The sequence below is a fragment of the Microcaecilia unicolor genome, chromosome 3 (assembly GCF_901765095.1).
Source record: "Microcaecilia unicolor chromosome 3, aMicUni1.1, whole genome shotgun sequence".
In the NCBI taxonomy this organism is placed as follows: domain Eukaryota; kingdom Metazoa; phylum Chordata; class Amphibia; order Gymnophiona; family Siphonopidae; genus Microcaecilia; species Microcaecilia unicolor.
The window spans coordinates 280833867-280858565 of NC_044033.1; the positions used below are offsets into that span (position 1 = coordinate 280833867).

Here is a 24699-nt window from a genome sequence, read left to right on the forward strand (position 1 = left end):
TGCACAGCACTAAGAACAGAAATTGGCTACAGATCTGCTTCTGTGTTTTTAAGTGGAGGAGTGGCCTAGTGGTTAGGGTGGTGGACTTTGGTCCTGGGGAACTGAGGAACTGAGTTCGATTCCCGGCACAGGCAGCTCCTTGTGACTCTGGGCAAGTCACTTAACCCTTCATTGCCCCATGTAAGCCGCATTGAGCCTGCCATGAGTGGGATAGCGCGGGGTACAAATGTAAAAAAAAAATTAAAATTAAAAAAAAAGTGTCTGCCTCTCCCTTTAACTTTAACTCCGTGTGTGTTTAGATGAAAATTTTGTTGAGTGGAGGGTTGAGTGGAGGGGTGGCAGGGCTGTCTGAGTATGTATGTGTGTTTGAAGGTGGGGTGTGTTTCTGCTCCCTAATGCTGTATGTGTTTATATAACTGAATTCTCTCTTTCCAGTACCTTCCTATGTCCTAATTTGGTTTGTTTGATCTGCTGTCTCCTGATTACCAAGGAAGTGTGTATGCCTTTGAAGGCCCAGTTCTCAAAGATAGCCTGTCTGGCTAACCTTGTAAACTAATCCCATCAGGCCAGCAAATACCGTCAAATAGGGAGATATCCTGTCTACTTACACTGACATCACCAAGAATCAGACTGCGGGGAGTGGGATCAGAGCTGCCTGCAATATCTCCCAGCATGCGAATCACTCCTGGCAAATCAGGACCAGGGTGGTTCTGAAAAGAGCCCTTGGGAGCAGGCCTGGTGAACTAGGGCCTGGATAGCTCTGAAAAGAGCCCTTGGGGGTAGGCCTAGAGAACCAGAGCCTGGTTGGCAGGAACTCATAGGCCTGGAGACAGGATCAGGTCAGGATCGGAAGGTGAGGCAGGACCAGGAACTGAAGTTCAAGGCAATCCGTTGCAAAGGCAAGGAAAAGACGGCTGTCTGCCTAAAATAGCTCCATCCGAGTGATGTCATCCAGAGGCACTGGTCTTTGTCTCTGGTTGCTGGCCCTTTAAAATGCCTCTTCAGCACACATGTGTGCCTAGGAAAGCCGGCTTTACTGGCGCATCAGAATGGGCCGGGTGCTGGACTGAAGAGTGCCCCAAGGCACCGAGGGTGGTCACTAAAGCCCCAAAGATGTCGTGGAAGAAGCCAGGTGAGTTGGGGGGAGGGGGGGGTTCAGAGTACACTTCATTTAGGGCACGGAAGTCTAAAATGAGTTTGAAGGAGCTTGATTTGACTATCGGCTAGGTTAATGAGTAGCATGTTGAAGCTAGAGGTCTAATCAGACCCTTTCCTCCAGTATCTTTACAATGTTATTTACTGGCTCTATTGCCTGTTGAGGTATTGTATCTGTGGTGGAGGATCTTTCCCTTCTAACAGGAATTGTGTTCATTGTTCCACAGTCTACCTCGTCTTGTGCCCAGACTGAAATATCAGCAGTCTCGGAGGGAATTACACTCAGATCATACTGCTCATCTGTTTTTGTGCACTGACTTTGCCAACTGCATGAGAATGACTTCGTGTGCTAAGGTTTCAGAAGCTTTAGAATTCCTATACACTGCCACAATGTAAGATTAGGGGACTAAATCAATGACAAGATGGTTATTTATATCCAAGACCCAACATGGGTCATGTTTTGGCCACTGGGCCTGCATCAGGAGTCTCAAAAGGATGTATGCAAATTAGCACATCTTATGGCACTTGACACTTTCAATTAAACTCATCTCTGAATTCCAGTCATTGGTTTAGTCCCCTTCTCTGTGTTTGTTTGTGTCTTTGGGCTGGGAAGGTTTGCTCTTCTGTATCTTGGTCTGCAATGTAAGATTAGCCATATTCACTACCAGTTTTGGTCTGCAATGTAAGATTAGCCATATCCACTACCAGTTTTAACAGGTTGAGAACATCAATTCCAATTATTTCTTTTTCTGTCCTCATTATAGTAGGCCCCAAAAAACAAACGGGCAAATGATCTGCAAGATCCAGAACAAAGAGCAGACCATGAAAAAGTAAAAAAGTAAACAGCAAGTAATTTCCTTTAATCACCCAAGATGACCATGTTTTACCTTACAAGGGCTGCATTGGGGGGGGGGGGGGGGGGGCTAAACAAATAACTAGCAGGATCAATCCAATGTTTTTCCTGTCTGGTTACTGCAATAAAGCACTAGCAAAGGGTTTGCTTTTAAAAGCAGCAGTTACAGCAGTCACTGGAACCTGGCATACAGGCTGCCTTCAAATGCAAATAGCTTCCATTATAGTGGGGGCGGGGGTTTCCAAAATTTCATTGTACTGTTCACTTTGCACAGAGATACCCCATTTAACTGGGATAGCCACAAAGTTTGAAGCTGTGTCAATACCTTGCTATTTTAAATTTCCACATTTTTCTGGTCTACAGTGGGAGAAGCTCTATTTGTAAAATTAATTCCAGCCCCTGTGTCAATCAAAGCTAATTTATCTTGACCCTCTATGCTGCTGTTAACATTGGGGCGTCCACAAGTGTGTCAAAGGTACCACAAACCTTAATCCATATTCCAAGACTATATCCTTCCCATCATCCTGGGGCTCTTGAGGTGAGTCCTCTGGTGAAAGAGTGGAGTCAGACTGGGCAAGGAAGGTTTGGGACAGTTTGGTGTTTGAACACTGGGAATCAGGATCACTCTCTGCCATGCCCTCTCCAGGGTGCCTGTCCTCTGGTTCTTTTGTCTGTTTTTTTGTGAATTGGGGTGATCCCTCAGCATGCCACTTGTGATGGCTGGATCTTCCACACAGACCCAATCCTGAGCATTAATGTCTCAAAAGGGTTGCTATAGGGTCCTCTGAAAACAACAGGAGGTGCTAGATGCATAAGCTTGTCAAAATCTGAATTTTTTCCTCTTATACTTTCCTAGACCCTAGTGAATCAGAATATCAGTGGCCCATTTGCATCATTAATTTACATTAAAAGGCACAGGGCCAGCTTTCTCTACTGTCCTTTCAATGTCACTGTCTTTTAATGAGTCCTGCAGCACCACTTTTACTGGTGCTTTGAGTCCTGCACTAGGCTCGATTTCTGGGTCTTCAGTAACATCCTTTTGCCTCTGGTTATTGCTTGGTCCTGGCTGTGGAAGACAGTCTTCCCTCCTCTGTGTCTATCTGATTATCCTCTTCATGATCCACAGCATTTTTCCTTTTTTTTCTGCCCTGCTACTAACATTTCTGTGTTCTTTTATTTCTCAATGAATTGGATGCATGACATAGGCTTTCGCTCTGTAGCCTGTGGAATGGGTGGCTACATAGGAAAAGGTTTCCCTTTGGTAAGCGCCTTTGTTTTGGATTATTGTGCCTAAAAGTAAATTTATTAGGATCTGCCATTTATAAATAGGGTTTTATTAAATGATATTTATTGATTTATTTATTGCATTTGTAGCCCACATTTTCCCACCTATTTGCAGGCTCAGTGTGGTTTACATTTTGCCGTAATGGCGATCACCATTTTCAGGATGAGAAATTTATTTATTTATTTGTTGCATTTGTATCCCACATTTTCCCACCTTTTTGCAGGCTCAGTGTGGCTTACAATACAATACAAAGTGGTATTGCATTAGGGTTCATACTAGTTAGTAAAGTATAGAGTATCATCCCACACACACTAAGAGCATCGCAGCCAGAACATGCACGCACCCTCATGACATCCAATCTATTTACCAAGGGACAATTTGAGACATTTGTTCACCACAAAAAACATTGACCTTGACCCCCAAGGCAGGCGCACGCCACGCCAAAACACAGCCCATGCTGGATCAGTCCCACCAAAGATGACCCTATTGTTGTCTTGATTAGGTTGGCTTTTGATCTTTAACCCAGAGAATAGGAAGTTTTGTCTCCCTATATTGACTTTAAGTTTGAATGAGAGAGCTTGATTGAATGTGGTTTAGGTCTTTTCTATTAATTGATAGTTATTTTCTAATTTTATTTGGTTTAAGCTTTGTTACCGCTCTGATCTGGAAAGTTGAGCAATATATTTAGTTTTTAAATAAAGATAAAGAGATAGGGTGTATCATAGGCAGGAGGGGCTGAAGGAGAAATATTATGTGCTGACCAGGGCACAGAGTTAATCTGTCTCTGTGAGGCCAGTATACTCTTTAAGAGGCAGATACAGCAACCAAACGTAAAAAAATCAAAATCGTTAAAGTCCCTAACGATTTTTAAAAAACGAAGAATGCACCAAAAAAAAAAGTCACACATGCTCAGATCGGTATTCAAACGTACAATGTATCAAAGAATCACAATACACATCGGTAATCGGCCCCTAAATCATGCGCAGAGCAGCCAAAGCAAAATCCAAAAACAAAGGATCGGGAGGGGGCAAGGGCGCTCATCAGGAGCGTCCTGTATGGACGGCCTTGCCCCCCCCCCCCCCCCCCCCGCTGCTCCCCACTTTCCCCCGCTCCCCCCCCCCCCCCCGAAAAAGCAAAATGCTAGCTGCCCCAGTCCCCCTCCCTTCCTGTTCCTGTGTTCTGCAGAGCTAACTCCGCCTCCCGTCATTCTTCTGCCCCGTGCCCCGCCCCCGCTGCCCCCCCTGAGGTCGACTACGCCGCTCCCCCCCTCCACCGAGGCCCCCCTCCCTATTAACGACCCGAGCAGCGCCTCTCACCTCTTTCAGAAGCGCTGCACGGGCAGGAAGATCTATTGTGTTGGTTGTAGAGTCTCCATGACGTCTCTTCTTCCCTGGCCCAGGCCCCGCCTACGTCAGAAGGAGGCGGGGCCTGGGCCAGGGAAGAAGAGACGTCATGGAGACTACAACCAACACAATAGATCTTCCTGCCCGTGCAGCGCTTCTGAAAGAGGTGAGAGGCGCTGCTCGGGTCGTTAATAGGGAGGGGGGTCTCGGTGGAGGGGGGGAGCGGCGTAGTCGACCTCAGGGGGGGCAGCGGGGGCGGGGCACGGGGCAGAAGAATGACGGGAGGCGGAGTTAGCTCTGCAGAACACAGGAACAGGAAGGGAGGGGGACCGGAGCAGCTAGCATTTTGCTTTTTCGGGGGGGGGGGGGGGGGAGCGGCGGAAAGTGGGGAGCAGCGGAGGGGGGGGGGCAAGGCCGTCCATACAGGACGCTCCTGATGAGCGCCCTTGCCCCCTCCCGATCCTTTTTTTATTTTTTTTATTTGATGTGTTTTCTGACGTCCTTTGGACCAATCACAGCGCTTTTAGCTCTGCTAATGCGCTGGGATTGGCTCAAAGTTTGTTTATTTTTTCACTTAATGATTTTTCCTGGCACAGAGCTGTCCTAACGAGAGGTCCAGACCTCTCGTTAGATTTCCTGCCTTTTTCCTGCGTAAAGGCAATCGGAAAAGGTTAGTGCATGTCGTTTCAATGGGGTTTTCACACTAATTGCTCATCTCCATTCCGTTTTCGTTAGCTGCTGGCTTCCTCGGTAAAAGCCCTTTGATGCATGCAACGGATCAAATTTTCCTCGTTGGAGGGTCATTAAAGGCTCATTTAGCTTTAGTGCATCTGCCTCTAAGTGTTTCAATTCTGTCTTAGCCTGTTCCAGTTGTTTATTAACAGATAAAAAGGAAGTGGTCGCCTGCACTATTTGAGTATGTTGCATCGATAGGTAAATGTTCTTCTTCTAGGTTATCCCTGGTTAGTTGTGTGCACTGTGTAGAGAGTTCAGTATTTTCCTGTTTCATACTAATGAGCCCCCTACACATACCATTCTCCGAGGACAAGCAGGCTTCTATCTTCTCACAAGTGGGGTGACGCCGATCCACTTTGCCCGTATCTGACATTTTGCCAAAGCTAAAAAGAGAGCTTTGTAGAGCACAAGCGTATCTGACATTTTGCCAAAGCTAAAAAGAGAGCTTTGTGGAGCACAAGTCGCGCTCCACCGCACATGCGCAAGTGCCTTCCAGCCTGTTGTGCAAATGCAGTCTTTTCAGTTCTCTTTTTTTCCACGTGAGGAGAAGGTGCTGTTTCTTGTCCTCACTCGCCTGTTTTTTTTGAGAGCTATTTTGTGCCTTCTGGCTGTTTTTCTCATCTTCTCTTTGACTCCTTGTATTGGAACCCTTTTCTACCCTTCCTTTAATTTCTTTTTATAATCGTTTTGGCTGGTTTTAAGTTTTATTATTTTTTCGATTGTCATCGGGCCGATTTTAGGCCCTGACTTCGGTCGGGTCTCTCCCTTTGTTTTTCTCCATGCCTTGTCCCTTTTTCAGGCACCATCGAGTTGTTTAATTTAGCCAACAAAGTTTTTCCATCCATGTCCATGAAGATTCCCAGTGGCTTCAATTGCTGTACCCGGTGTACAATTGCTGTACCCATTCTTGGTGTCTGCAGTGTCTCGGGCCTGACCATAGCCCTGCTAGCTGTATTCTCTGTCTTCGCATGAAGAAGAGAACCCAAGTTCCTGAGAGACTCAAGAGAGGATTTTTGGAGCCAAGTCCGGTTCCTCAAAGTTGGCATCAGTGTCGAGCATCGCACCAGCATCGGGAGCTTCGGTAAGCATGGCTGCTTCTAGACCCTTAGACACTGGGAGCAGTGAAGCATTAAGTGGGTCTCCACCTGTCTCAAGGCCTCCTGCTGTGTAGGCCCCCTGGGACCGTCCATCGTTGGACCCGACCCCGAGGCAACATGAGGATTCCATGTCCTCAATGGTGCTGAGGAGCCTTGGTGACACGCTTTGGGCGAAGGCCAAGAAGTATCGGTATCGGTCACCCTCGATGTATGGTGCCGAGCCGGGGCGTCAACGAATTCAGCACCCGAGAAGCGTTGGCGCCAGAAGGATCGCTTCTCCTCCTTACAGGAGGTGCTGATACGCCTGTCTCCAAGCAGCCGAGATCCTGCTCCCACGTTCACCCCAGTGGTTCTGCAACCTGCACCTCAACCTGTACCCCACCTTTTCCTGGTATTGGCCCTCGATGAGCGCATCCAGGCCTTGCTCCCAGAGCTGCTGGATGGCCTTATGTAGCATTGTGCATCAGTATCGGGGGCGCTTGCACCTATCCTCTCCTGTTGCGGCTCCATCTGGCCCTTAGCCTGCAGTGCAGTCTCCAACGCCGGCCTGCTTGCAGCCCCGATGTCGTCTGCCACCCAAGTTAGCACTCCCTCAACGTTGGTGATGGAAGCTTCACTGAAGCTGAGGCGGGAGCCGACTTTTTGAGGTCATGGTTCTTCAGCATTGAGGCAGGTTCTGTCTCGGCAGTTCCATAAGGAGATACTGCCCAACACCGAGGAGGAACACTCATGGGATTCAGACGAGGATCTCCCTTGGAGACCTCTTCACTCGAGGCCTCTTCCTGGAAAACTCATCACTTGGGGCCTCTCTGAACTGTTCTGCTCTAGTGCATTTAACCCCTTTCCTGCCTGAGCCCCACCCCTCTGACTCAGCAGGTTTAGCGCCACCTGCCATAAGGTGGTTCAACTTCAGCCTTGGTGAGGGAGTGATCCTATGGAAACTCAGCCATGTACCACCCACTCCCTCACAGTGCTTCATTGACGGTTGAAGGGAGAAGCGGCTTCTAAAGCCACACTAGCAAGATAAATTAAGAATTTGCTCATAAGAAAGCCTGCACAGGCCTTTGTTAAGGCTCACCCCATGAAGGGCCTGGTGGCAACATGGGCTAATGGTTTGCAAGTTCCGCCTTTGGAGATTTTTAAGGTAGCTGTATGGTCTTCTTTGCATTCCTTTGTCATTATCAAGTAGATATTCAGGCTCATCAGTATGTGGCTTTTGGTGCTTGGGACTTAGAAACGGGACCTGCCCTTGATGGTCACTGCTGTGGTAATTCCCATCTGTGCCGATCTGAAGGGATGCTGTGGAAGGAGAAATTTAGGCAATACCTGCTAATTTACTTTTCTTTAGTCCCTCCAGATTAGCACAAGATCCACCTTGATCTGTTGTTGGTTTCTGTTGGGCCACGGTGTTTCCTGTTTACTGGTCTTGGGGGCTACATGGTGTTGGTGGTATGCTGTTGAAAAGCAGCAGCGCAGATTGCTTAGTTCACTTTCTGGCGATTGTCATCTTATTTTAAGGCACGTTCTCGTGCTCTACTTCAGCAAATAAGCAGAACAAGTTCTGTTCCCATGTGTTTAGAGGTATCAGGATTTAGAAAGGAGCAGTAGCTCATGCATTCATCCTCCGAAACCACTTGCTTACCGGGATAGGAGAAGGTAATAATTCAACAGAGTTTGGCCTTTATAAATGGTTTCTGTGTTAGTGAGTGGTAAACTACATATTTCTCACTGGGAGACACTGGAGGTAGATTTGTTTGCTATAAGATTCAACTGATTGCTTGTGGATTACCCCTAGTCTCATTAAAAAGTGGATAGTGGTGTGTTTAGGCATCCTTTTGCACATGTATGTGCCCCAAATGGTAGCACTTAGGCAAGTAAGCACCATTCTATAAGGGTGACCCTAAGTGCTATGTTGCACAAGTACAAGGGAGGTATACGCTTGGGCAGAACATGAGTGGGACATGGGCATCAGTTAAGCCATATCAATGGCAGGCGTAACTGATGGCTTGTAAATATTAGGCATCCCGTTATAGAATCAGTACTCGGCACAGGTCTGCAAGACACCTATCATGTGGTGCCCACTTAGTGAATTTCCACCATAATGTGTTTGTATTTTTAGAAGGCATTTGAAAAAATCTTGAGTCCTCAGGAAGTTAGAGTCATGGGATAGGAGGCAGTTCCCTTCTGTGAATTGTAAACTAGCTGAAAGGAAACAGTCAGACTAATTAGTCAGCTACCCACAAATACTGGGACCTAAGCAATTTATTCATAAATGATCTGGAGGTACGAGTGAATAATGAGGTAATTAGATTTGTAGGCACAGAATTATTCAGTGTTGTTAAAATGGCAGAGGATTGCAAGGATTTGCAGAAAGATCTTGTGAAACTAGGAGACTGTGCTTCTAAATGTTGGATTAAATTTAATGTGGCCAAGTGCAAAGTGATGCACATAGAGAAAAATAATAGCAACTACAGGTACAAAATGCTGAGTTCTGAATTAGGAGTCACCACCTAAGAAAAAGATCTGGAAGTCATTGTGGATGACATATTTTCACCCCGGTGTGACTCAGCTGCTAAAATAGCAAATAAAATATTAGAGATTATTCAAAAAGAGAAGGAGAACAAAACCGAGATTATCATTATGTCCCATTCTGGTCGCCCCCATCTCAAATAGATTGTATTGGAGCTAGAAAATGTTCAGAGAAAGGTTACAAAAATGATAAAGGGGATCCCGTCCATTCAAAACAAAGTCTAAACAGGTTAATGCTCTTTGAAGAAAAGATGACTGAGAGGGGGATATGGCAGAAATGTATAAAATCACTAGTGGAGTGGCACAGGTTAATAAGTAACAGTTGTTTAGTTTGTCAATTTTAATTTTAAGTTGTTTAATTTGTCAAACAGCACACAAATAAGAGGACATTCCAAGAAACTAATGACCTGTGGATTAAAAACACATCGTAGAAAGTATATTCTTCTTACAACATATAATTAAGCTGTGGAATTTGTTGCTAGAGATAACTAACATAGTGAAAGAGATTTGGACAAGTTCATAGAGGAAAAGTCCATAAAAAATTATTAGCCATATAAACTTAGGCAAGACATTTCTCATCCCTGGAATTGGATCTGCTTTTTGGAGTCTGTTGAGTACATGTGACCCAGACTGGCCACTGTCTGAGTCAGAATGCTGGACTCCATGAACTTTGGTCAGAATCAGCATGGCTTTTACATAAGTACATAAGTATTGCCATCCTGGGACAGACTGAATGTCTGTCAAGCCCAGCATCCTGTTTTCAACAGTGCCAATTTGTTTTAAATTCACTACTTTGTAGCTTCATTCCATGCCCCCTAGTCCTAGTATTTTTGGAAAGAATAAACAAGCGATTCACCCTTTCCATGAAAAAATAGTTCCTGACATTAGTCCTGAAGGGGAACAGATTCAGGACTAATGTCAGGAAGTATTTTTTCATGGAAAAGGTGGTGGATATGTGGAATGCCTTCTCGCGGGAGGTGGTGGAGATGAAAACGGTTAATGGAATTCAAACATGCATGGGATAAACACAAAGAAATTCTGTTTAGAAGGAATGGTTCCGCAGAATCTTAGCAGAGATTGGGTGGCGACGCCGATAATTGGGTAACAAAATGGGAACTGGGCAGACTTCTACAGTCTATGCCCTGATCATGACTGAATAGATAGGGACGAGCTGGAGTGTAAATTTTAAGGGGCTTCGACGTTAGCTTCAGACCTTAGTACAAGAACAGTGCTGGGCAGAATTCTATGGTCTGTGCCCTGAGAAAGGCAAGGACAAATCAAACTCGAGTGCACATATAAAATATCACATAACATGTAAATGAGTTTATCTTGTTGGGCAGACTGGATGGACCGTACAGGTCATTATCTGCCGCCATTTACTATGTTACTATTTTATTTATTTGTTACATTTGTGTCCCACATTTTCTCACCTATTTGCAGGCTCAGTGTGGCTTACATAGTGCCGGAGAGGTGTTCACCGACTCCGGTATGAACAAATACAGGTGATGCTGTGGTAAAATAAGGTTCATGTGGAACAGACACAATCGGGAATCGTAGAGCGGAAGAGTTATGTTATGTCCATTATGTGCTTTGGTTTCGTTGTGTTGCAGAGTTCAGTCATTTAGGTTGGATCGGTAGGGTATGCCTTTTTAAACAGGTTAGTTTTTAGCGATTTCCGGAAGCTTAGGTAGTCATACGTTGTTTTTACGGCTTTTGGTAATGCGTTCCATAGTTCTGTGCTTATGTAGGAAAAACTGGATGCATATGTTGATTTATATATAAGTCCTTTGCAGCTTGGGTAGTGGAGATTTAGATATGTTCGTGTTGATTCGGATGTGTTTCTGGTTGGTAGGTCTATGAGGTCTGTCGTATCCCGGGGCTTCGTCGAAGATAATTTTATGAACCCGGGTGCAGATTTTGAAAGCAATACATTCTTTGATTGGGAGCCAGTGCAGTTTTTCACAGAGGGATTTTGCGCTTTCAAATCACATTTTTCCAAATACGAGCCTGGCTGCGTGTTTTTGGCGGTCTGAAGTTTCTTTAGGGTTTGTTCTTTGCATCCCGCATAGATTCCATTGTAATAGTCTACATGGCTTAGTACCATTGTTTGTATCAAGTTGCAAAATGTTTCCCTCGGGAAGAATGATTTCACACGTTTGAGTTTCCACATTGAATGGAACATTTTCTTTGTTGTGGATTTCTCTTGGCTCTCTAGTGTGAGGTTACGGTCCATTGTAACGCCGAGGATTTTCAGGCTGTCTAATATAGGGAGGGTATAATCTGGGGTGTTTATACTTGTGGGGTTGTCCGCACTGTATTGGGATGAGAGGATGAGACAGTGTGTTTTCTCTGTATTGAGTTTTAATTGAAATGTATTTGCCCATGAGTCCATGATGTTCAAGCTGAGCTTGATTTTGTTGGTGATTTCTGTCAGATCATGTTTGTAAGGAATGTATATTGTGACATCGTCTGCATAGATGAAAGGGTTGAAGCCTTGGTTGGATAAGGACTTGGCTAGTGGGGTCATCATTAGGTTGAAGAGCATCGGTGATAGTGGTGATCCTTGAGGTACTCCACAGTGATGATATGTTTGAATTTGATTTCACTTGATATGTTTTAGTGGTTAGGAAACCCTTGATCCAACTAAGTATATTTCCACCAATCCTGAAGTAATCTAGTAGTCTTAGTAGTATATTATGGTTTACCATATCGAATGCACTGGACATGTCGAATTGGAGTATGCTTTTACCTGTTGCTATTTCCTGCTTGAATTGGGCTAGGAGAGTAATTAGTACTGTTTTAGTGCTGTGGCGTGGACAAAATCCTGATTGTGATTCATGTAATATTGAGAATTTGTTTATATAATCTGTAAGTTGTTTGGTTACCATGCTTTCCATCAGTTTGACTACCAGTGGTTGACTACCAGTGGGATAGATGCTACTGGGTGGTAGTTAGTGATTTTGTTTGTTTTTTCCTTGGTATCTTTTGGTGTTGGGGTGAGTAGGATGTTGGCATTCTCCTTCGAGAAGAGGCCTTGCTGAAGCATGTAGTTTAGGTAGGATGTGAGGTCGGTTATGAATCGGTCAGGGGCGGATTTTATTAAGTAGCTGGGACAGGTATCCACTTTACAGTGAGTGTTGGAGAACCTAGTAATCGCCTGGGTAACTGTTTCGGTGGTGAGGAGAGCGAAGATTGTCCAGGTTCGGTGAGTTGGGTATTCTCCAAGGGTTGGGTCCAGACCATTGAGGAAGTTTTCGATATCGGTATTGTCCTGAGGTAGCGTGTTGTGTAGGTTTGCGATTTTTTTCATTGAAGTATTTAGCAAGTTTGTCTTCAGGTGGGATGTCTGTATTGGTTGTAGTGACCAAGATGGTGTCTAGTAGTTTGTTCACGAGTTGGTATAGTTTCTTTATGTCTTTGTAATCTGTTCCTATTTTAGTTTTATAGTACGACCTTTTGGTCTGTCTTATTGCGTATTTGTATTTTCTTTGTGTTTGCTTCCATGTGTTGAGTGTGTATTCATCTTTTGTTTTTTTCCATGCTCGTTTGAGTTTCCTGGATTGTGTTTTTAACTTTTTCAGTTCATCGTTGAGCCATGGTATCGAGTTATGCCTATGTGAGGTACTTGTTTGAAAGGGTGCTATTTCATCTAGTTTGCTTCTGCATCTTTTATCCCATTCTATGAGGTAGTATATGGAGTCCGTTTGTGTTGTCCATTTGTTATTGTATATCTGTTGCCAGAATGTTTTTGAGTCTACTTGATCTCTTGTGCTGTAGGTTGTGTGTTCTTGTATACGGTATGAACCCTTCTTCCGCCAAGTTTAGTTTGTAGTGATCGGTCCATGGTGTTTCTGTCCATTTAATATCTGTTATTATTAGGTTCTGGTCTGTTGACAGTTTGTGTGAGATGAGGTCAAGTGTGTGCCCTTTGACATGGGTTGCTTGCATATGTGGCCATTTGAGATCCCATAATTGGAAGAATTCCTTGCATTCCTGTGCATTGATAGAGTTTGAGTCTTCTAGGTGAAGGTTAATGTCACCTAATACTAGTTGGTTACACAAGTGTTTGAAATGAAGTCCAGGAAGTTTGTCTGGCCTTCATTCCAATTACCTGGTGGTCTATAAAACAAGACACTGTTCAAATGATCACGCAAGATTTTGTTGTGGATTCTGATTGAGGCAATTTCAAGTTGGGATGTTATGGACTCGGCAGTGGTTTCGGTGGTAAAGTGGGATCGATAGATTAGTGCTGTGCCTCCGCCTCTCTTTTCCTTTCTGGTCCAGTGTGTGATTTTGTATCCTGGAGGGCAAAGGTCTAGGATTATAGGGTCCTTTTGATCATGGACCCAGGCTTTACTAATGAAAAGTAGATCAAGGTTTTCTGACATGATCCAGTCTGTTAATATTGTTGTTTTGTTTACTACAGATCTAGCATTGATGTAATCCACTTGAAGTTTTTGGTATGGGTCTTCTATGTTTGGTGTTGTGTGGATTTTTGTTAGTTGTTTCTTTGTTAGTGTGAGTTTGCTAGGACCTTTCTTGCCCTTCTGTTGTGGTTGTCCACTTGTTGATGTTCTTCCTTTGTTTAGGTTGTTGTCAGTTTGATGAGGTGTGGCGTATCTGATCAGTCTTTGATGGTTATGTAGTATGGGTATGATGTTACTTTCTGCAAGTGGGGTGGTTAGTGTTAGGTGGATCAGTGATAATGAGTAGATTGCTAGGAGTAGTTTGACGGTATTCATTTTGGTTTCAATTCTCTATGGGCTGCTAGTGGCCATGTTCGATAGGATGCGTGATAGGACTTTGTTCTTAGGTCTGGAATCTGGTGTTTTGGTCTTGTGTGTTTTTTGTATTTTTCAGCTTGCCTTTGAGCTGTTGAGATCAGCAGTGCTGCCGGGTCCAGTGAGGTTAGTGAGCAGAGGAGATGGTGGGGGGGGGGGGGGGAATATCTCTGAGACAGGGTTCTATTTTAATTTGACTCCTATCAGCTAGTTGCTTCCTCTCTTCTTGCCCATTGAATTTTCAGGCTCCTATTTCTTGCTTTGGCTGGAGACAGAGGGGAGGGGGGAGCGTTCGGAGTGCTTTCAAGGTAGTTAGCAGGGAGATGTGACAGATATAGCTGTAAGCCAACAGTTTGAAGATTCTAAGTTTAGAGTGATTTAGGTGATTAGCAGAGGGGTGTCATGCATTCCAACAGGGAGCTCGGTTGGGGATTCTTATCGCTCAGATATACTGCTTCCAGGTTGCTGATCAGTTTTGTAGCAGTCACTATATGCTACGTTCAGTTCTTAGTCTTTCTTATGCTTGCTTAAAATGTCACGGTGTTCATTGCTTGCCTATGTTAATACAGTGATAAGTTTCGCCAGCTGAGTTTAGTGGCTGTATTTGATTGCTAACAGGTCGACCCAGAGGGGAGGGTGACTTTTGGTCAGGGGAAGGTATTATTAAGACAGTGGGAAGGTGCTTGATGTAATAGGTCTTTGGAATGTGGTCAGCAAGGAATGCTGGTGCATGAGATTGGTTTTAAACTACCATTTATTTATTTATTTATTTATTTGTTGCATTTGTATCCCACATTTTCCCACCTCTTTGCAGGCTCAATGTGGCTTGCAATACATCATGAATAGGTAGAGATACATGAGAATTGAACATTTAGTATTACAGAAGGCTCTTGGGTAACATGATAGTGAAAAGCATGATATTAATATAATAAGCAAATAGTAAAGACAATTCTGGGTATATGTGGAGGAGTTCATATTTGTTGGTCTTTGTGGTATGCCTTATTAAAGAGATGGGTCTTCAATAGTTTGCCGAAGTTAGTTAGTTCGTAGATGGATTTTAAGTTGCGCGGCAGCTCGTTCCAGAATTGTGTGCTCAAGTAGGAAAAGGTTAATGCGTGCATTAGTTTGTATTTTAGTCCTTTGCATTTGGGGAAATGAAGGTTGAGGAATGTGCGGGATGATTTCTTAGCATTCCTAGGCGGTAAGTCTTATCAGGTCTGACATGTAGGCTGGAGCATCTACATGAATGATTTTGTGAACCAGGGTACATATTTTGAATGTGATGCGTTCCTTAAGAGGGAGCCAATGCAGTTTTTCTCGTAGGGGTTTAGCACTCTCACATTTTGTTTTACCGAATATGAGTCTAGCTGCCGGGTTCTGGGCTGTCTGAAGTTTCTTGATTATTTGTTCTTTGCATCCAGCATAGAGTGTGTTGCAGTAGTCTAAATGACTAAGTACTATTGATTGTACCAGGCCTCGGAAGACAGTCCTTGGGAAGAAAGGTCTTATTCTTTTTAGTTTCCACATTGAGTGGAACATCTTCTTGGTTGTGTTTTTCGCGTGATTCTCAAGTGTAAGATGTCGATCAATGGTGACTCCGAGAATTATTAGAGTGTCCGAAATTGGAAGATTCAGAAGATTCAGAGAGTAAAAACTGTACAACAGGCATGGACGCTGTTCAAAAATACCATCCTGGAGGCCCAGGCCATACATATTCCGCGAATTAGAAAAGAAAGACGGAACTCCAAAAGACAGCCGGCCTGGTTGAAAAGTGAGGTGAAGGAAGCTATTAGGGCTAAAAGAAACGCCTTCAGAAAATGGAAGAAGGAACCGTCTGAAAATAACAAGAAGCAGCATAAGGAGTGTCAAAGCAAATGCAAGGCGCAGATAAAGAAGGCCAAGAGGGATTACGAAAAAAAGATAGTACTAGAGGCAAAAAAAACATAGTAAAAAATTTTTTCGGTATATTAAAAGCAGGAAGCTGGCAAAAGAATCAGTTGGGCCGCTGGATGACCGAGGGGTAAAAGGGGCGATCAAGGAAGACAAAGACGTAGCGGAGAGACTGAATTAATTCTTTGCTTCGGTCTTCACCGAGGAAGATTTGGGTGGGATACCGGTGTCGGAAATGGTATTTCAAGCGGACGAGATGGAGAAACTTACTGACTTCACGGTAAACCTGGAGGACGTAATGGGGCAGTTCGGCAAACTGAAGAGTAGCAAATCTCCTGGACCGGATGGTATTCATCCTAGAGTACTGATAGAACTGAAAAATGAGCTTGCGGAGCTACTGCTAGTGATATGCAACTTATCCTTAAAATCGAGCGTGGTACCGGAAGATTGGAGGGTGGCCAATGTAACGCCCATTTTTAAAAAAGGCTCCAGGGGAGATCCGGGAAATTATAGACCAGTGAGTCTGACGTCGGTGCCGGGGAAAATGGTAGAGGCTATTATTAAAAACAAAATTACAGAGCACATCCGAGGACATGGATTACTGAGACCGAGTCAGCACGGCTTTTGTGTGGGGAAATCTTGCCTGACCAATTTACTTCAATTCTTTGAAGGAGTAAACAAACGTGGACAAAGGGGAGCCGGTTGATATTGTGTATCTGGATTTTCAAAAGGCGTTTGACAAGGTACCTCATGAAAGGCTACAGAGGAAATTGGAGGGTCATGGGATAGGAGGAAATGTCCTATTGTGGATTAAAAACTGGTTGAAGGATAGGAAACAGAGAGTGGGGTTAAATGGGCAGTATTCACAATGGAGAAGGGCAGTTAGTGGGGTTCCTCAGGGGTCTGTGCTAGGACCGCTGCTTTTTAATATATTTATAAATGATTTAGAGATGGGAGTAACTAGCGATGTAATTAAATTTGCTGATGACACAAAGTTATTCAAAGTCGTTAACTCGCGACAGGATTGTGAAAAATTACAAGAGGACCTTACGAGACTGGGAGACTGGGCAGCTAAATGGCAGATGACGTTTAATGTGAGCAAGTGCAAGGTGATGCATGTGGGAAAAAAGAACCCGAATTATAGCTACGTCATGCAAGGTTCCACGTTAGGAGTTACGGACCAAGAAAGGGATCTGGGTGTCGTCGTCGATAACACACTGAAACCTTCTGCTCAGTGTGCTGCTGCGGTTAGGAAAGCGAATAGAATGTTGGGTATTATTAGGAAAGGTATGGAAAACAGGTGTGAGGATGTTATAATGCCGTTGTATCGCTCCATGGTGCGACCGCACCTTGAGTATTTGTGTTCAATTCTGGTCGCCGCATCTCAAGAAAGATATAGTAGAATTGGAAAAGGTGCAGCGAAGGGCGACTAAAATGATAGCGGGGATGGGACGACTTCCCTTTGAAGAAAGACTAAGGAGGCTAGGGCTATTCAGCTTGGAGAAGAGACGGCTGAGGGGAGACATGATAGAGGTATATAAAATAATGAGTGGAGTGGAACAGGTGGATGTGAAGCGTCTGTTCACGCTTTCCAAAAATACTAGGACTAGGGGGCATGCAATGAAACTACAGTGTAGTAAATTTAAAACAAATCGGAGAAAATGTTTCTTCACCCAACGTGTAATTAAACTCTGGAATTCATTGCCGGAAAATGTGGTGAAGGCGGTTAGCTTAGCAGAGTTTAAAAAGGGGTTGGACGGTTTCCTAAAGGACAAGTCCATAAACCGCTACTAAACGGACTTGGAAAAATCCAAAATTCCAGGAATAACATGTATAGAATGTTTGTACGTTTGGGAAACTTGCCAGGTGCCCTTGGCCTGGATTGGCCGCTGTCGTGGACAAGATGCTGGGTTCGATGGACCCTTGGTCTTTTCCCAGTATGACATTACTTATGTAATGGTGGTGAATTTGTTCGTGTTATATTCAGAGGTGAGTATTAGGCATTGGGTATTTTCTGCATTGAGGTTCAGCAGAAATGCATCTGCCCATGAATGCATGATATGTAGACTTTGGTTGATGTCGTTGGAAATTTCCTTTAAATCTTGTTTAAATGGGATGTAGATCGTTACGTCACCTGCGTATATGTATGTGTTGAGGTTTTGGTTTGACAGTAGTTTGGCCATTCATTAAGTTGAATAAGGTCGGTGAGAGGGGGGATCCCTGTGGGACTCCACATTCAGGTATCCATGTGGCTGATGTAGTCGAATTAGATGTCACTTGGTATGATCATGTGGTTAGGAACCCCTTGAACCAATTGAGAATGTTTCCTCCGATTCCGAAGTACTCGAGGATATGTAGCAATATTCTATGATCAACCATGTCGAAGGCGCTAGACATGTCAAATTGTAGAAGTAGTACGTTCTTGCCAGTTGCAATCATTTGTTTGAACTTAGTCATGAGAGTAACTAGTACTGTTTCAGTACTGTGGTTGGTTCGAAATCTTGATTGGGAGTCGTGAAATTTTGTCTAAATAGTTAGTGAGTTGTTTGGTCACCAGCCCTTCCGTTAGTTTGGTTATTAAGGGAATAGATGCTACTGGTCTGTTATTAGTTAGTTCATTAGCACTTTTCTTTGCGTCTTTGGGTATGGGGGTGAGTAGAATATTTCCTTTCTCCTTAGGGAAGAGTCCATGAGATCTTTTCCTTTCTTCAAGTATCTCTCTTAATATATATGCTTCTGAGGTCTCAGATATTGCTGTTCATTAGTTGAAGCTCAATTGTGTGCAGATCAGTTACCGTCAGTTTGATTCAATTAAGGTTGCATGCTCAACTATTCCATGCTGGTTAATTAGTTTGGTTATGATTGACTGGTCAGATTTACTTGCACAAATATGCTTGCTTCCTTTGGTAGCTTAGCTTTCCTGGCTTGTTAGATGCAGCACCGGGGGCTCCCCTGGAGGTGTGCTTGTCCCATTAAGAGTGGCCCCAACTCCCTCAGTAAACATTTAGTTTTACCTTGGTATCCACTGTCAAGCCTCCCAGGCTTTGTCAGTCGTGAGGTCTCAGTATTTTGGAGTATTTTAGACAGTTTACTCACAGTCTGGTGTTCAGGTGCGCTGTGCAGGGCACAGGGACTCCGCAGCTCCGTAACTATGTCAGTGGTTGGAGGTAGAATCTTGGTCTTCTCCACATCCACGTCTCCTCGGTTGGCGAGGTCAGCTCACCGGCTCAGGAACTCCAGGATACCTACTTCTCTGACTCAAAGAACTAAAAAAATGAAAATCCTGACTCCCTGTGCTCCTTGTGTGTGCTAACCTCAATCAGTATTTTCTTTGGCAAGGGACCTTGTGGGCTAACTAAATTCAAATAAAAAGATAAGGGAAATTCCTATCTAGCCCTCCCAATACATGACCCCTTTTTTTATTATTTTGTTATACACCCTCTACTCAAACTGATGGACTGCTAAACTAAACCTCCTAGAGGCAAGCCCTTAACTGCAGGCACTCACAGGGCTCGAGGCTTAGACTGGGCAGCTCCTTCCACAGGGCAGGCTCGCTTAGGTGTGGACACTCGAACCAGCTGGATCCTCCCGAGGCAGACACTCATGCTGGCAGACACTCTAAAAAAGTACCTTTGTAGTCTGGGCAATCAGTGCGGGGGGGGGGGGGGGGGGGGGATCCCTCTCTGTCTCGCTCTTTGTGGGGCTTCTTCCCTTTCCGGATAGGCCTCTGCTTTACAGGACAGGCAGTCACAAAGCCGGCTTTCTCCTCTCTGGACAGGCAAGCACACACACGGAGGGATGCGCTGGGTGGACTTCTCTGGGATTCAGTGCCCTTGCCACGCTGCTCTCTATTCAGCTCTGCACTGTTCCACTCTGCCCTGTTCCACTCATTATTTTACAGACCTCTATCATATCTCTCCTCAGCCGTCTTTTCTCCAAGCTGAAGAGCCCTAGCCGGTTTAGCCTTTCCTCAGAGGGAAGTCATCCCATCCCCTTTATCATTTTTGTCACCCTTGTCTGTACCTTTTCTAATTCCACTATATCTTTTTTAAGATGACCAGAATTGAACGCAATATTCGAGGTGCGGTTTCACTATGGAGCGATACAAAGGCATTATAACATCCTCATTTTTGTTTTCCATTCCTTTACTAATAATACCTAACATTTGATTTGCTTTCTTAGCTGCCACCGCACACTGAGCACAAGGTTTCAACATATCAACGACGACACCTAGATCCCTTTCCTGGTCAGTGACTCCTAATGTGGAACTTTGCATCGCATAGCTATAATTTCTTAGGTTCTTAACTTAGTTATAAAATAATGAGTGGAGTGGAACAGGTGGATGTGAAGCGTCTGTTCACGCTTTCCAAAAATACTAGGACTAGGGGACATGCGATGAAACTACAGTGTAGTAAATTTAAAACAAATCGGAGAAAATTCTTCTTCACCCAACGTATAATTAAACTCTGAAATTCATTGCCGGAGAAAGTGGTGAAGGCGGTTAGCTTAGCAGAGTTTAAAAAGGGGTTGGATGGTTTCCTAAAGGACAAGTCCATAAACCGCTACTAAATGGACTTGGGGAAAAATCCACAATTCCAGGAATAACATGTATAGAATGTGTGTACGTTTGGGAAGCTTGCCAGGTGCCCTTGGCCTGGATTGGCCGCTGTCGTGGACAGGATGCTGGGCTCGATGGACCCTTGGTCTTTTCCCAGTATGGCATTACTTATGTACTAGATGCAAAGCATTGATAAGGCAGGCAAAGGATTTGAAAAGAAGCTTACCATACTGGACTATCAAATGAATAGTCAATTTTGATCCAAAACTGAATCAATGATTCAGGGGGAAATCATCATTCCTCAGATGACACACATTTTTAAAAAATATTTTTATCACTCAAACATCAGCCAGGTGAATCTTCAGCCACAACTCCATCACAGTTTGATATCACTTTGAGATGACATCATGTTTTGTTTTTTTTAAAAATGCATTGAGTTAATAATCCTATTTTAGTCTCTTAAAACATTTTTCAACTTTTTTTTTTAAGAAAAGCATCAGCAAAATCTCTTATTCTCTTCCATAATTGCATCAAGATGGTTCCCAAATGCCATAATTATCATATAACTTTAAAATCAAATAAGAGAAGAAATTCTATTTGAACTCAAAGAAAGTATTCCTTGTCTTTGCAGCTGTGAAGGCTGTATGAATATTTCCCCCAACCCAACATGACCTTAAATATAAGAAGTGCTGGTATTTTTTTTTAACTAAATTGTTTCTATTATTTTTCTCCAGGGTGAAGAAAAGCTGAAAACAAGTATTTGCACATTTTTATCTGTGTTGACACACTTTAACACAATTCTTGAGAATACTCGTGACCAGGTATGTAAAGATAATTATTCCAGGCAGTTAAGTAGGGATGGCGTTTTTTTGTATTTACTGTCTGTACAATTGAGATAATAAAGCACACTGTGTGGATATTTTACCATCAAAATATTACGTTTATTTTATAAAATTAAAACACTACAGGACCCTTTTACTTAGCTGTGGTAAGCCTTAACGTGTGCTTACTGCTGGCTAAATTGCAGTAGGTTTTGCATATTTGTGCACTGCCCATGTTTTTTTAGGACTAGTAACAGATTTGGGGATGGAGAGTAGTGTGTTCTGTGCTAATCAGTTAGCACACTACATTGCAGCATTGGCGTGCACTAACCGATTAGTGCATGAGCCCTTACCGCCTACAAAATAGGTGTCAGAAAGTGCTCACTTGCTAATGGGAAAATTAGTGCATGGCCATTATTGATAAAATAGAATAGGCTATATCCCATGCTGGGGATAGTGCAAGCCCTTTTTTAATGCTGTTTAGTAAAAGGATCCCTAAGTAATTCTTGGCTTGTTTTAATTTAAATAAAGTTAATTAAAATTCCATTACGTCCCAGAGATCAATCCAGAGACTTGTGGGTTATGGCCATCTACCAGCAGGTGGAGATATAGAGAACAAAGCGCTTTGCCATAAGGATCCTGTTCAGTTCTCTGTGTTGTACTTGCTCCTGGCCTGTCCTGCAGGCTCTGTTGTGCTGGGGGTATTGTGGGGCATTCACCTGTGCCGCTGGGGTACATCTGATGGGGCCAGGTCCCTCTGGATGCCCCCTCTGCTTCCTCCTCCTATTGAGTCTGGCTGTTTTTCTTTAAAAAAAGAAAGAAAGATACCTCCTACCTCTTTAAGAACCGTTAGGATTTACAGTCAGAAAGAGAAAGCTGGAAGGGCATTGACAGTGGCCTGTGCTTGGCAGAACCAGTGCACATTATTTTTAACACCCATTATTGGCCTCTTGGTGTTCTGCACCTCTGCCTTTGGTGAGAGACGCGCATGTAAATCTCTGCCTTTTCTCTCTTTTCTTGTTGCTGTGTCAGCCTGGCAGAAATGGTGAGCTGCTGCTTCCAGTGCGGGTGCTCAGAAACATTATCTGGTATTTGTGACCTCTGTTATAGCGCCTCCATTAGCGGTGATTCCCCGACAAGCAAAGCTGCATCTTTGGAAGGGCTGGGTTTGGCAGGGCTGCGGGTCACTGTTTTGGTGGGCTCTATGGTTTTTCACACAGACCGCACGTCAGTAGTGGCCATATTTGAAGCACCAGTTTGCAGTGGTTCAGGGAATGTCATGCACGGCTCTTCTCTGCTGGTGGTCTCTTGCCCTTGAATTGCCTTGCAAGGGCTGGGTGGGCAGGCAGAAGGATTTTGGGGACAAATCTTTTTGCACACTCCATTTTCTCTTTCTCATGAAAAGGCTCCCTTCCTCCTAGCCGCCCTCTGCCCCCTCTGGGGGTTTGGCTGCCCAGCAGATTAAAAGGCCACATTTGGACTCTTGGGTGGACCTCTAGAAGGTTTCTCATTTGTCTGATCGATTCTGATGTCTACATGTCGGGGGCCTCTGGCCTTTCGCTTTCTGACCTTAAGAAGGGCAAGCTCCCTCCAGAGGAGGGTGATGATCCTGTGGCTGCTAGACTCTTGTGGAAGGAGGAGTTGCCTTTGCTCATATCATAGGCAATGAAGGTGTTGAATGTCTCTTCTGCAGAGCCTGTCACGGAGAGGCTGCTGCCCACCCCACGATGTCTGGCACTAAGAAGCCCCCCAGGACCTTTCATATTCAAGAGGTGATGAAAGTGCTTATCTCTGCGCAGTGGGACTTCCCTGATGCTGGGTTGCGGGTGGCTAGAGCAATGGCTCGGCTTTACCCTCTCCCTGTGTAGGAGTTGGAGCCCCTATGTTTGCCTAAGGTGGACTCTTTGGTCACAACTTTGACCAAGAGCACTACTCTGCCTGTGGAGAGTGGCACTACTCTCAAGGACATTCAGGATCTCAAGATGGAGTCTTCTCCGAGGTGGCGGCTTTGTGTTACAGGCTAGTGTATGTGGCTCATATGCATCCCATGCTTGTGTGTTATGGGTTCAAAAGGCAGCAACAGCTGAGGAGCTCATTCAGTCCTTGCCATCCCTGGAGGCAGGCTTGGCCTATTTAGCAGTTTTATTATATGTTCTGCTCTTGGCCTCGGCCAAGGAGATGTCCTTGGTAGTAATAGCAAGGCGCTGACTCTGTCTTTGGCTTCACCATTGGGTGGCGGATATTGCCTCTGAATCCAGACTTGCTCATCTTCCATTTCGAGGGAAACTGCCGTTTGGGGCTGATTTGGAAAAGATATTAAAGGATCTGTGAGACTCTAAAGGGTCAGCATCTCCCTGAGGATAGGTCTAAGGGTCCCGTCCATTCCTCTCAGGCTCAGTTTTGGGATGCAGAGCGTTACTGTCCTGGAAGGTCTTCCTATCAGAGGCCTTGCTTTCAGCAGAAACAGCAACCATTTTGTGGGGACAGGTGCCCTGCTCCCTCCACATCCAGGACAGCTACAGCCACCTGTGTTTCCCAATAATGGGTTGCAGGCCCACTCGTCAGGTGTCATCATTGGAGGACATTTTTCCTTCTGGAGAAATGGGCCAGGACCACGTCTGACTAATAGGTCTTAGAGGTGCTCCAAGAGGGTTAGAAATTACTTTACTTGTCCACTTGCAGATTTTTTTCTTAGGCTCTATGTGCAAGGCTCTCGCCAAGAGGGAGGAGGTCCGAGAAATGTTGCAGAACTACCTCTATTTGGGGGCAGTACTGCCAGTGCCACCCAAAAAGAGGGGCCTAGGGCACTATTTCATCTATTTTGTTATTCCCAAAAAGGTGGGTCTTACCATCCAGTGCTGAACCTCAAGCATGTCAACAGGGCACTCAAATTCTGACATTTCAAGATGGAGTCCTTGTGTTCTGTCATCGTGCCTGTGTGGCCCAGGGAGTTTCTGACTTCCCTAGACTTCAAGGAGGTGTACTTCCACATTCTGATTTTGCCTCCACATCAGTGCTTTCTTCGCTTTTGCATACTCGGGAGCATTTCCAATTTCGAGCCATGCACTTTGGCCTGGCGATGGCTCCACAGACCTTCAGTGTGGTAATTGCAGCCTTTTTGTGTCACGAGAGCGTTCAGGTCAACCCCTATCTGTACGACTGGCTGATTCGGGCATCCATGGAGGAAAGTGAGCAGGCTATGTCCTGAGTGGTGTCTCTGCTTCAGTACTCGGTTGGGTGGTCAACCTTTCCAAGAGCCACCTGGCACCCTCTCCCGGAAGTTCGGTGACAGCAGATGCTATCACAGTATCCGAGCTGCTTCAGATCCTTGCCTCCCCCCACCACTCATAGGATTACATGCTGGTCCTTGCTTCCATGTGCACCTTGGAGGTGCTTCCATGGACGAGTTTTCACATGTGGCTGCTTCAGGCATCCCTGCTCAGTCACTGGTCCTGATGGTCAACAACTATCTGCACCAGCTGCAGTGGTCTGCCCAGGCCAAGTTACATAGTAACATAGTAGATGACGGCAGAAAAAGACCTGCACGGTCCATACAGTCTGCCCAACAAGATAACTCATATTTGCAGCTTTTTGTGTATACCCTACTTTGATTTGTACCTGTGCTCTTCAGGGCACAGACCGTATAAGTCTG

The 24699-nt window shown here is 44.6% G+C and overlaps 1 protein-coding gene across 1 annotated transcript in view; it reads left to right on the top strand.

Moving 5' to 3' along the window:
• TARBP1 (TAR (HIV-1) RNA binding protein 1) overlaps positions 1 to 24699 on the top strand; it is a 919966-nt gene that overhangs the window by 631495 nt on the left and 263772 nt on the right. Inside the window, exon 23 of the mRNA XM_030198123.1 lies at positions 20961 to 21047. Within this exon, the coding sequence (XP_030053983.1) occupies positions 20961 to 21047 (87 nt within the window). The remainder of the gene's footprint in view (positions 1 to 20960; positions 21048 to 24699) is intronic.